Source organism: Panthera pardus, unplaced genomic scaffold (genome assembly GCF_024362965.1).
Source record: "Panthera pardus isolate Hobbes unplaced genomic scaffold, ASM2436296v1 HiC_scaffold_13, whole genome shotgun sequence".
NCBI classification, from domain to species: domain Eukaryota; kingdom Metazoa; phylum Chordata; class Mammalia; order Carnivora; family Felidae; genus Panthera; species Panthera pardus.
Window position 1 is genome coordinate 163,978,258 of NW_026526688.1, and position 13,056 is coordinate 163,991,313.

A 13,056-nucleotide genomic window follows, 5' to 3' on the forward strand; every position below is an offset into this window, starting at 1 on the left:
TGCTTTCTAGAACATTCTTTTGGAGTTATCACAGGTCACTTTTATATATCTTGGCACACTATGTTTGGTAGAGTAGGTTTGTTTGTTTGTTTGTTTGTTTTTTTAACAACAATTTGTGAGTTTGGAGAGTATTTATAATAAGTTTTTTAATCTTTATTTTTAAGAGAGAGAGACAGAGAGTGAGCAGGGGAGTAGGGGCAGAGAAAGAGGGAGATACGGAATCTGAAGCAGGCCCCAGGCTCTGAGCTGTCAGCACAGAGCCTGACATGGGGCTCGAACTCACGAACCATGAGATCATGACCTGAGCTGAAGTCAGATGCTAAAGTGACCAAACCACCCAGAGAATAAACTTACTGTCCCATAGTTATGCACACACACCTAGGAATTCAGCATTTGAATAATTGTGTTCTTCCCTTTGCAAGGTAGGGTTTGCTTTTGCGACACCACACGAAAGAGTATTACCTAGAGGTCAGGTCGAGGTAGAGAAGTACCAGCTTGCAGGTTTTTCAGTGAATACTCTAGGCCACAGAGGATGACATAAGCTGAAGTTCGAGGCTGGAAGGGTCTGTATTATGCAGGTGGCTGGAAGAGCAAGGTGACCGGATAAACTGTTGATACGAAGCCGGGTAGATCGCCCAGGCAGTCAAGAGAACAAAACCTGTGTAGATAAAAGCATGTAGCAGTCAGTAGTGCTCTTTGTGTGCCACAGCTGGTGCAGCGGACTGTTTGCCAGGCACTGGGACAGCCCTATCTGAGCAAACGGCACCACCACCCTCTGAATGATTCTAATAAAAACCCTACAAGTCACTGTTAATGCCATTCTTTCACCTTGATGCCAAATTCACTAACATATGATAGATGGGAAGGCCTTTCCTTCTCTCCTGTGCTCTTTCATCCTCTTAGTCCGAGCCGGGATCATCTCGGCTGGATCTGTGTGGTGGCTTCCCTGGTTCTGCCTCTGCCCTCTTCCAGTCCATTCTCCAGAGGAGCCAGAGAGATCTTTTAAGAGAAGCCGGGTCCTATCCCTCCCAAGTTAATACTTTCCATTGAATTTTAATTTCATTTAGAATAAAATCTGACTTTCCTACAAAGTTCTAAGTCCCTGACTAATGATTTTGACCTCATCTCAGATTGCCCTTCACCTCTGCTTCCAAGCATCCTTTGAGTTCCCGCCACACTGGTCTTCTTTTTGTTTATCAAACATACACACTCAAGTTAGCACTTTTCCTGGTGCTTTGCCTTGCTGCCTCTTTTTCATCATCTAGATCTGAGTTCAAATGTTGCTTCTACAATGAGGGCTTTCCTTTTTTTTTTTTTTTTTTTTTTTTTTAAGTTTATTATTTTTTTGAGAGCGAGAGGAGAGTGAGCATGCCTAAGTGGGGGAGAGGTGGGGGGCGGGGGTGGAGAATCCCAAGCAGGCTGTACACGGTCAGCGTGAAGCCTGATGCAGGGCTTGAACTCATGAACCAGGAGATCATGACCTGAGCCAAAGGCCGTCACTTAACTGACTGAGCCACCCAGGCACGCCGGTGAGGCCTTTCCTGGGCGTGCTTTCCATGATAGTATCTATCAGTGCCCTAACCGATCCCTGTTTCATTTAATCACATCTGTTTTATTTCCTTCATTGCTCACAACGGTGTTTAGAATTCATTCATTCATTCAGTGCATATTTATTGTACCCAGTGTATGCTAGGCATTGTTCTGAGTACTTGGGATTCATCAATGAACAAAAAAGACAAAGGAAAAACCCTGTTCTTATGAAATTCACATTAGTAGGGTCAAGAGAAAAACAGTACATAATAAATAACACATAACTAAATTATAGTTGGGCCATTTGTTAGAATGTAGCAAGTGTAATAGACAAAAATAGAGCATGATAATCCAGATGGGGAGATCTGGATGGGTTTTAGGGGCAGAGTGTATATTAAATGGGGTGGTTGTGGTAGGTCTCATTGTGTTGATAATTAAAGTAGAGTTCTTTTGTTTCTTTTGTTTTTAGCTTCAGCACCAGTCAGCAAAGTGAATAAGTACTGTGCTTCTTCCAACTTTCATTCCACTTTGGGAAAAAAGAATATCATCATGTCAAGCATTACGATTGACCCAGATGTCAAGCCTGGTGAATATGTCATCAAGAGCCTCTTTGCAGAATTTGCTGTTCAAGCTGAAAAGAAAATTGAAGTTGTAATGGCTGAACCCTTGGTGAGTAGAGCTGACCTATAAATCTGAAATATTTTCTTGACTTTTGTATTAACCATTCTAATAACAAAATTTCCAAAGGAAATAATGTACTTGAAAAAAAAAAAATTAAACGAAGCCAATCTGAAAAGGCTACATACTGTATAGTTCCAACTATATGACATCCTTCAAAAGGCAAAATTTAGGGAGACAGTAAAAAGACCAGGGGGGCCAGGGATTGTGCGTGGAGGAGCAAAAAGGCACAACACAGAGGATTTTTAGGGCAGTGAAAGTACGCTGTGCGATACTACAGTGCTGGATACGTGTCATCGTACATTGTCCATAGCCACAGAATGCACAACACCAAGAGTGGACTGTCATGTAGGTTACGGAATTTGGATGATTAGGAAGTGTCACCCTGGGTACATCACTAGTAACAAATGTAATACTCTGGTGGGGAGACTGTGCAAGTGTGGAATGGGGTGTATGGGAAATCTGTCCCTTCCACTCAGTTTTGGCTGTGAACCTGAAACTGCTCTAAAAAAATAGTCTTTAAAAGGGAATTAAGGGATAGGCTGGTCAAGTGGTGATCTCGAAAGCCGTAATGACTTTAGAATCCACCTTAATATGTTACTGCGGGTTACCAAAGAACAAAAATGGATTTCACCAAGTGGGAATTGTTGAGACAGATAAAACATAAGAGCAAATAAAGGAGAACCTAGACTATTCTGCAAGTTGATGACATGGCAGTCACCAAACTTACAATAAACCAGTAAATTTATTTTTAGACATATAGTGCATGAAGCATACTTAAACGGTGTGGGAAGCTCCATGTGATTAGAGCTTATGGTAAGGAGGAAGGAAGAGAAAGACTGAAAGCAAATGTTTGAGTCAGATTCTAGAGAGTGGTGAAGGTTGTCGTGATAGATAATTCAGTCGTTGGACCCTAGGAGAGAGAAGAGATTGAAGGCAGAGAGTTAAGGGGGGCCTGGCTGGCTCAGTCGGTAGAGCACGCAACTCTTGATCTTGGGGTTGTGAGTTTGAGCCCCTCGTTGGGTGGAGAGATTACTTTAAAATCTTTAAAGGCAGAGACTACTATTTAACTGTTGTATATAATTCAGGCTGGAATGAAAAGAGTCTTGAACTAGAGCATTAACAATGGCAGTGGTTGCAGAGGAAAGTAAGGTAAATGATGAAATCAGTAGGAGTTGGCAGTTAAATAGGAGTAGATGTTTTTGAGTGAAAGTAAAGGTTAAAAGTTCTTTGAAGTGTTAGAAGAGATGATGTTAGGTAAAGAACATGAGAATATTATGGGGGTAGAAAAGGGGAATGAGATAATTTTTCTTTTGTGTATGGTAAGGTCACAATCCTGGCAATCTAAACAATGTGGAATTATTTGATTGGTACCTGGGAATTCTTTGTTGGTGACCAGAGATATGGGGACAAGAAATAGAGATTTTTGGCATCATCTACGTTAGGGTGATAAAGCCAAAAGAGCAGATTACAATATCAAGGAAAAGAGTATGTGCAATGGCATTATTATTGTCAAATGATATAGAGAGACAGAGTACAAGGAACACTGAGAGAAGTTATTGGACCTAGGAATTAAGCAGCCCGAGAACAATTTTAGTAGGGTGATACAACTTTAGGAAATAACTTCCGGAGTTTGAAGGGGCTGAATGTGTAATGTATCAAGATCCCAACGTAGGTTAGAAGCGAGATGACCACAATGAAGATAAAGGTAGAGGATGTAACAGCTGAAATGTATTTATTCCTTATACAGCTGGGTTAGGGCTCAGTATTCACCAGTGATTTGAGACCCCAGAGGGTTTGTTACTTGTCCGAAGCTCAAAGCCAGAATGAGGAGTTAGGCACACTAATGGCTTGAAAACCTGTAAGCTTACTCATTCTGCTGTACTTCCTGGGAAGGAAGGAAGGGAGGAAAGGAACAGAAGAGAGAATAGGTGGTGACCTAAGAAAGGTGGGAAATTGGAAGTATTGTTATGTGTTCATTTTCTTAGTGAAGTGTTGGACCTCGCGTTGCTAAGATTGCGAAGGTATGTGGGTAGGTACGTGCATGCCTGTGAGCAGTTTCTTGCTGTCACTAAGTAGGAAAAAAATCTGTGAAGAAAGCATCCATGCACAAATGTATATGAGGTCTAATAAATAATAATATGTAAAAGATCATTAGCCAAAATGTATGTTTTAAAACATACATTAAATCCTTCCATAGTTGCTTCCTATGTAACAAAATAATGATTTTGTTTTTATCAGTGCATACATATTTTAGAGCATGTGTGTGAAGTTCTGCCTTAAAAATAAGATTACAAGGACTTGTAGATATGAGTTAATGGTTATGAGGTTGGATTATAAATGTGCTTAATCTATAAAATGTTGTTTTCTTCATCAGTGGTCTGTTCATTACGTGATCATGTGCTATACTAGCCTGCTTAGCCAGCATACAGTAAGAAAGGGAGCCACTTTTTAAAAAATACACATTACAAAAAGTTTATGGATCATGGTGACTAGTTGATACTACTGTTTTATAAAACTGAAGTTTCCTAAGGGTAGAACTTATGTGGTCTCACCAAAAAAGGAGGGGGTGGAGATCGGGTAGATATATAAAGTGATGGACATGTTAATCAAGTCAGTGGTGGGAATCCTTCCACAGTGTGTACATACATCAGATCATCACAATGTACACTTTTTTAAGTTGATTTATTTATTTTGAGAGAGAGAGAGAGAGGCAGCACAAGTGGGGAGGGGCAGAGAGAGACAGAGGGAGACAGAGACTCCCAAGCAGACTTCACACTGACTATGTGGAGCCTGATGCGGGTCTTGAACCCATGAAACCGTGAGATCATGACCTGAGCCAAAACCAAGAGTCAGACACTTAGTCCACTGAGCCACACAGGTGCCCCACATTGTACACTTTAAATACGTTACACTTGCATTTGTCAGTTCTATCTGAATAAACCTGAAAAGAGAAAAATGTTTATGAAGAATTTCAAGTTTGTATAAAAGTAGGGATTATAGTGTAGTGAACCCTTGGAACCCATTGCCTGGCTTCAGCAACTTTATTTTTTCTTTCTTTTCTTTCCTTCTTTTTCTTTCAAGATTTTATTTTTTAAGTAATCTCTACTCCTGACGTGGAGCTGGAACTCATAACCCTGATATCAAGAGTCGTACCTTTCACCAACTGAGCCAGCCAGATACCCCTGGCTTCAGCAACTTTAAATTCATATGGTTTTTTTTTTTTTTTAAACACTTTACCTATTTTATAAAATATTTCATAAGTAACAACATGTGGTGTGGTCCTGCTGGATCTCAAATATTATTCTTAAAGGAATTTTAATTTTGAAATACAAAGTTCTTGAGAGTAAAAGCCTTGAAACTGAAGTTGCCTAATTTGACTGAGTTTATAAAGTGGTAACTTTTATATCTTCCTCCTTCCTTTTTCTTCCAATGCCATTGTCCCTTTTCTAGCTCAGGGTCAGGTTCATGCATTCTAGATCATTGCAGTAACCAGCAGATAAGTGGTTTATCACCTTGCCATTTTTTTCTTCTCACCAGACTTTGCTTCATCTAAAACATAAATATTATCACCTTTTCCCTTTAAAAACCTTGCTCACTTTTCATTGCTATGGAATGAATTCAAGTTCTTGGTGGATCATTCCAACCTCTTCATAGTCTTGTTATGGTTTGTATAATGTCTCATGATTCTCCTATCCTGACATATGCTATGACACTTCATGTATCCTCTGTGTGTTCTTTTGTCCTGGTGTGTTTTTTTTCTCTCAATCGAAAATACTATTAACCCTTCTGTATTTTAAGCCTCTACTCGTCCTTCTAAACTTCCCACGTTGTTCCCCTCTTACATAGTGATCGTCTTCAAGCTGTACGAATCTCTGCTTTATCATAATAATTTTTCATGCTCCTAGATTCTGATATTGTCATCTTTTAATTGCTTACATGTTTATCTCCTCTGATGTGACCCACTTGATACCATGAGCCGGGTCTCACTGGCCTTTCCATCTCCAGCTCCTCCTGTGATGGTAAATGCTTAGTAAAGATTTGTATTTTAAGTTGCCCTTAGCCTTAAAAGACATTGTTGTGAAGTGCCCTTTGTTCTTCTAACAAAACATAATGTCATTGTTCCAGCCAGAGCTTTTAATAGTTCTTTCAGAATAGTCTGATACTGACTATATTTTATTCTGTAATTTAGTAGCTAATTTCAGAGACATCTGCTATATAATCTGAGATTATAAAATTTGGGGAAGAGTGGTGAGGATTCCTCAGAATAGATGTTTCTACCCCACCATTGTACTTAGAAGACGTATTCCCGGGGCGCCTGGGTGGCTCAGTCGGTTAGGCGTCCGACTTCAGCTCAGGTCACGATCTCGCGGTCCGTGAGTTCGAGCCCTGCGTTGGGCTCTGGGCTGAAGGCTCAGAGCCTGGAGCCTGCTTCCGATTCTGTGTGTGTCTCTCTCTCTCTCTGTCCCTCCCCCATTCATGCTCTGTCTCTCTCTGTCTCAAAGATAAATAAATGTTAAAAATTAAAAAAAAAAAAAAAAAAAAAGAAGACGTATTCCCTGCTACTTACTCTTCCTGACATACCAGGAAAACCCCCAGTGTTGTGGGCTGTAGTAGCTAAGGACGAATGCTACCTAGCATCAAGATGAGACAGTGATACATTTAATCCAATACTGTGACAGTGTTTGTGTTACAGCTTCAGATTTGTTTATTGTGATTTTGTTTCTTTTGAAATTTGTCCAGTGTGTTTTTTGGCAATAAACAACCATCCAAGATGACTCTCTTGAGTTCTTGAATGAAACTCTTGCAGGGTCACTCACTTTAAAGAAACTAGTAATCCATGGATTGTTACATAAAAGGAGACTAGCATGTCTCATGGTCAGTCCGATAGTAAGTTACATAAAAACTTAGATGCATGTATGTGAATGGATTTTGCCAAAATTAATCTACCACTAAAATGAGAATGCTGGCCTTTTCATTCTCATATTAGAAGCCATAATAAAATAAAGAGACTAAAGATTCGAAGATTAGCAGAGCTTGATTTTTAGCCACAACTTTATTTTCATTTTAGGGGGAAGATTGGGGAAGGAAGGGCAATCACTAATTGAAATTGCAGCTTGCAAATTACAATTCAATACCTTAGGTCTCTTTCTGCCTGAAAGGAAGTGGATCAATCCTGGGTAATGATCCAGGTACATTCCACCTTCTCTGTTAATCGTTTAGATGGCCGGCGACTAGATAAAAAGATAAGAAAAAAAGGCTTTCACCAACCACCTCTCATCTAGACTTTATGTATCTGGTTTAGGCCCAGCATTTTTACAACGCTGCAATTTTTGCTGTTTTTTGAGAACATTAAATACATATATGTAATCTATGTGTGTATATTTTGAAGTTTTTTCTCCCTGTGTGATCTGTTTCCTCCAAAAGTTTTGCCTTCTCCTAACATGTATGTCTGTTGTAACATGTTGTGCTTTACAACTGAGGCACTAAACAGACTGGAAGCCCTGTGTACTGGGAGGGGCCTTTCGGACTGTGGTCTTCGGTGTGTAATCATCTGAATGCATCGTCAATGTCAGATCTTTTTCTGGAGTTTGTCAGAGTCCAGTACCCCAAATGGCAGGGTTTAGGCATAGTCGCTAATGTTCTGGGGACCTAGAGGCAGAAGATAGTGTTTCTGATATTTGGTATATAAATTTTTACTGGAGCTGCTTGTCTTCAACTATAGCATCCACCAGTCAGCATTTCTGTTTTGCTCTCTCCCAAAAAGGACAGCCCCTCTGTCCTGGAGGGGCTGGTGGAGGGAGGATGGTCATCCTGCTGGGCAGAGCCGGTGAAGGGAATGAAGAGGGGGGAGGGTGCTCAGTCTTTCTTAATCCTCCAACCAGCCCTCTTGTTTTTAACTTCACCTTTACTCCCACTTTCAGAGTCCTGAAGTTCTCTGAAACCTTTGAGAGTTGCAAAGTATTGACTGGATTATCTTCCCTTTGCTCTGTGTGGCAAGCTCACTCACTCACTTTCCTCCTGCTGTGACTGAAATGTCATCTCCTCAGTCGTCCTTCTATCTAAAATCTCAACGCCCATCGCAGCCTCCTATCTCAAAATCTGTCTAAGATAATAGATATTTTAGTTGCTCTCTCGTTAGACTTTTGGCTTTGTGAGGACGGGGATTGTTTTCCCGTTTGCTCATGGTTGTGTCTCCAGAGCTTGGCGTACTGCACACTCAGTAAATAATTTCAGTGAATGAGTGATGGCTGCATGGATGCATAGCCATCTGACTTCCCCTTGCCTACCGAGGACTCGCTCTTACTGGGGTGGGATGTGTTAGTTGGGCATTTCCGTCTGCTCTTTACCTCCTCTCCCATTCTCGCTGACCTTTTGGTTTTTAAATCTTGTAAAATTCTTTTACTGCTATCTTGATCAGTTTTCGGAGAGAATGGAGGCTGTGTGTGTGTGTGTGTGTGTGTGTGTTCACCGTGCTCTGTTTAGTTGCAGATTAGTGAGCTATTTCAGTATCCTTGTTATGCTACCAGAGTCTTTTCAGTAAACACCCTTGATTTTCCTGGAAGCTACATGTTGCTCTTGGTACTCTATACATACCCTAGTTGAAGAATCAAATTAGAACATAAAGGAAGATGAGCCTTAGGATCATTATTAGTTTTTATGTTATTATGAAATAATGACATAAGTGGAAATAGTTCTAAATTTTGCATAATGAAAGTAATGATTCTTCTACTCTGGATCAAGATAAACACTGTCTCCAGGTTTTAGTCCATCATTTTCCATGTCTGTAGCACCTGCCGCTTTTTTTGTTAAGCACAAATGGGAGATTTTATATATATATATATATATATATATATATATATATATATATATATCTCAACATATATCAACAAGCAGAATCATGTTGCTTGTATATATATGTGTGTGTGTGTTTGTATTTTTTTTTTAGTTCTTAGATATTTTTAACAGTATAAATTAGAGATTGTTCTATATTAGCTCATATAAATTTGCCTCATTCTTTTTGGTAGTTGAATATTAGTATAATAAAAGAATGTACCATAATTTTTTTTTTTTTTTCCAGTCTCTGTTGATAGGTAGTTTGGGAGTTACCCAGATTTGGGGCTACTGTGGAAAAAAAAAGAAGCCATGGTAAATGTTCTTGTGCAAAAGTTTTGCATGCATGTATATGGGAATATAGAAAGTAATTTCTGTTCTTTTTAGTTGTTATAATGGGTGATATACTATAAACATTGTTAAATGGTTCATTGTTTCAAAATCTCATATTGAAAGACACTACAACTGCTTGAGCGATGATGAGGGCATCCTCAATCACACTGTAATTACATTGAGAGGTTGGTACAGAGTTCTTGATTAGTAATTTGTATTTAGTGCAGCACACTTATATTTTTGTACTTATGGTAACATGAGTATCCTTTTACATTCAAAAATCATTTCTGGGTTCTTATTATGGAAAAATAGTCCACCTCCATTTCCTTTTAGGGAAAGCTCAGTGAGGATGTCAAATCTGTAGAAATCTTTGAGGGAGCGTGAGTTTATTGAGAAATAAATTATGTTACATATAAAACAACACTGTAAGTGTTTCTGAAAAGCTTACTTTTCTCTTTTATTCGGCTTGGCCATTACTCTATTGCATAAACATGCTCTGTGAGTAATAAACGACTTTGACCAGCAGTCCTCAAAATACTACCGAAGACCTTTAGACTTATATAACAGGGGATCAAATGAGTGAAAAGAAGCTGCTTATTGTCACCCCCAACCCCTCATCTTAAATAAACAGTTCACGTTAGGAGAGTAAAGTCCCTTTGGCTCACTATTTTTTCAAACTTGTAGATCCTTTCAGAAACAGTGTTCTATGGAACTTGCTATGGGACTTAGTGTTTTCCTTCAATTTTAGAGCCAATTGGGCATATATATTGCTGTGCCGAATCATACTGCTTGTAAATGATAGGTAGCTTGGTTTAAGAAATACAAAACTTGTTCTGCAAGATAACTACCCAAGTGTGCTTATCCTTCGAGGGCCCAAGTGCCAAGGACATGTAAAAAAAAAATCTATCCCTTTGAGAAACTAAATTGCCATGGAATTCAGGTGCTCAGTTTTTAAGAGTCTCTTATGCTTTGGCTCTCTCCCACTGTAACCTCTTTTTTTTTTTTTTTTTTTTTTTTTTTTGCCTTCTCCTCCCCCATGGGTTTCTGTTAAGTTTCTCAGGATCCACATAAGAGTGAAACCATATGGTATCTGTCTTTCTCTGTATGGCTTATTTCACTTAGCATCATGAATGGATAAAGAAATTATGGTTTATATACACAATGTTATTCTTTTTCTTATTACTGCTGTATGGTATATATATTTCTAGAGCTTTAAATGTATTTATATATATATATACCACCATGTATACATTTTATCCTTTTATAAGTGTATTGTATCTGTTATTCTCTAATTTATATTAATACACTGAGAATATTTTCCCAGTCTACAAGTTTATTTCTACCTGTGTGATACTCTAATGTGTAGCTACACCATGATTTTTTTTTTACTCGAATTCGTTGTACTTTGATGTTGCTTCTTATTTTTAAAAAAATTTTTTTAAACATTTGTTTATTATTGAGGGAGCGTGAGCGGGGGAGGGGCAGAGAGAGAGAGGGAGACACAGAATCCAAAACAGGCTCCAGGCTCTGAGCTGTCAGCACAGAGCCCGACGCGGGGCTCGAACTCACAAACGGTGAGATCATGACCTGAGCCGAAGTCAGACGCTTAACCGACGGAGCCACCCAGGCACCCCGTGTTGCTTTTTATTTTTAACTGCTTAGTTAATGTCCTTCTATATATCTTTTGTAAATGTGGACACCTTTTTCTCCCCTGGGACATATTCTTTCCTTGGATCAAAGAGGAAATCAAACCTGAAAAGATGTTTTTATGAGTTTCTCCAGAGAAACAGAAGTAATAGGGTGTGTATGTGTCTAAAAAGAAATTTATTACAAGGAATTGGCTCACGTGGTTCTGGAGGCTGAGAAGTCCCAAGATCTGGAGTGGGTAAGCTGAGGACCGAGGGGAGCTGCTGATATAAGTTCCAGTCTGAAAGCTGCTCCGAGACGAACCCATGTTTCAGTTTGAGATGTCCCAGCTCAGGGCAGGCAGGCAGGAGGAGTTTCTTCTTTTTTTTTCTTCAACGTTTTTTTATTTATTTTTGGGACAGAGAGAGACAGAGCATGAATGGGGGAGGGGCAAAGAGAGAGGGAGACACAGAATCGGAAACAGGCTCCAGGCTCTGAGCCATCAGCCCAGAGCCTGACGCGGGGCTCGAACTCATGGACCGCGAGATTGTGACCTGGCTGAAGTCGGACGCTTAACCGACTGCGCCACCCAGGCGCCCCAGGAGGAGTTTCTTCTTACTCCAGAAGAGTCCACCTATTCATGCTCCTCAGGCCTTCAACTGATTGGATGAGGCCCACTCACATTGGGGAGTCTCAGTCTACCTGCTTTCAGGTCACTCTACCAGTTGTTCACTCTGCCGATTCAAATATTAATCTCTTCCCAAAAACATCCAAAGACACACCCAGAAAATGTTTAACCAAATATCTGGGCACCCTGTGACATAAAATTAATCATCACCGTGTCCAGTACCTATCAAAATTTTTATCTGTCTAGGATTTTCTTTGCTCCCCCCTCCTCTCAACTCATTGCAAGGTCGCATCATAACCCATTCCTTCACTCCTTTGTTTTCTACTGGATGGAGTCCACTTTATGTACCAATGACAGTCTTTCTATACTAACTCTAGACAGTGATCTGGAGGGATCCCTTTTGGGTCATCTCTTCATATAAGCAAGAAAGAGTAGGCATTCAGGTGAGAAAGGGTTGGAGGACTTTACTATAAGTTTTGTCCCCCAGACCCAGTGGCTGAAGGGTAAAGGGTCTAAGCTTTCCACAGTGAGTCCTCTGAGCCCTCTTTGGTTCACAGATGCTGCTTGCTCATAAAAACTCAGTATTTGTTTTTTTAGTAAACAAATTAATAGAACAAATGGAAAAAAAAAAAGATTCCAACACTGTTGTGCGCTGAAGGAAGACACAACACTAAATCAGAAGCTTTTCCTGGTACCATTTAAATTAAGAGGAAGCAACCATACTGAAAGGTCACCTCATGAAACTATTATGTTTCACTGTCAATACACTATGTCTTTCTTTATGTAGTCTTTTCCCTTGGCTACTGTGGTATGCAAGTTCAATGGTACAAAAATCTGTAGTAGCAATTTTCTACTCCCAGCCCCAAACCCTCCCCTTATCCAAACTGTCCCAGTTTCTTTTCCCACTTGCAAACACGTATTTCTTTATTTTTTTAAAGAGGTATTCTATATTATTTAGTAGTGTGTGTGTGTGTGTGTGTGTGTGTATGTATGTATGTGTGAGTGGTATGCACCCATTATACCTAGATTATTCCGTTAATACATACTGAGCTTTGCCATTCTTTTAAAAGTCTTCTTGGACTTAACAGAAGACCATGGGGGAGGGGAAGGGGGGAAAAAGTTAGGGAGGGAGCCAAACCATAAGAGACTCCTAAAAACTGAGAACAATCTGAGGGTTGATGGGGGGTGGGAGATGGGTATTGAGGAGGGCACCTGTTGGGATGAGCCCTGGGTGTTGTATAGAAACCAATTGGACAATAAATTTCATGTTAAAAAAAAAAAGTCTTCTTGATATTCTATAGATGTATATTAATATAGGTAGGCTTTTATTTTTTTCTAATCTTGGCTTTTGCAAATGAAGCTATAGCAAATATTCTTTTATGAACATCATTTTGCAGATATGTGACTATATAAGACAAATACTTATA

At 39.6% G+C, this 13,056-nt stretch overlaps 1 protein-coding gene across 8 annotated transcripts in view; it reads left to right on the top strand.

The window, feature by feature from the left end:
• Positions 1-13,056, top strand: part of FRYL (FRY like transcription coactivator) — a 265,382-nt gene that overhangs the window by 117,236 nt on the left and 135,090 nt on the right. For all 8 annotated transcript variants that reach the window (XM_053901596.1, XM_053901595.1, XM_053901597.1 and 5 more), the window contains one exon: positions 2,000-2,199. In XM_053901596.1, the coding sequence (XP_053757571.1) occupies positions 2,080-2,199 (120 nt within the window). In that variant the 5' untranslated portion in view covers positions 2,000-2,079. Of the gene's footprint in view, positions 1-1,999; positions 2,200-13,056 lie in introns of those variants that run through there.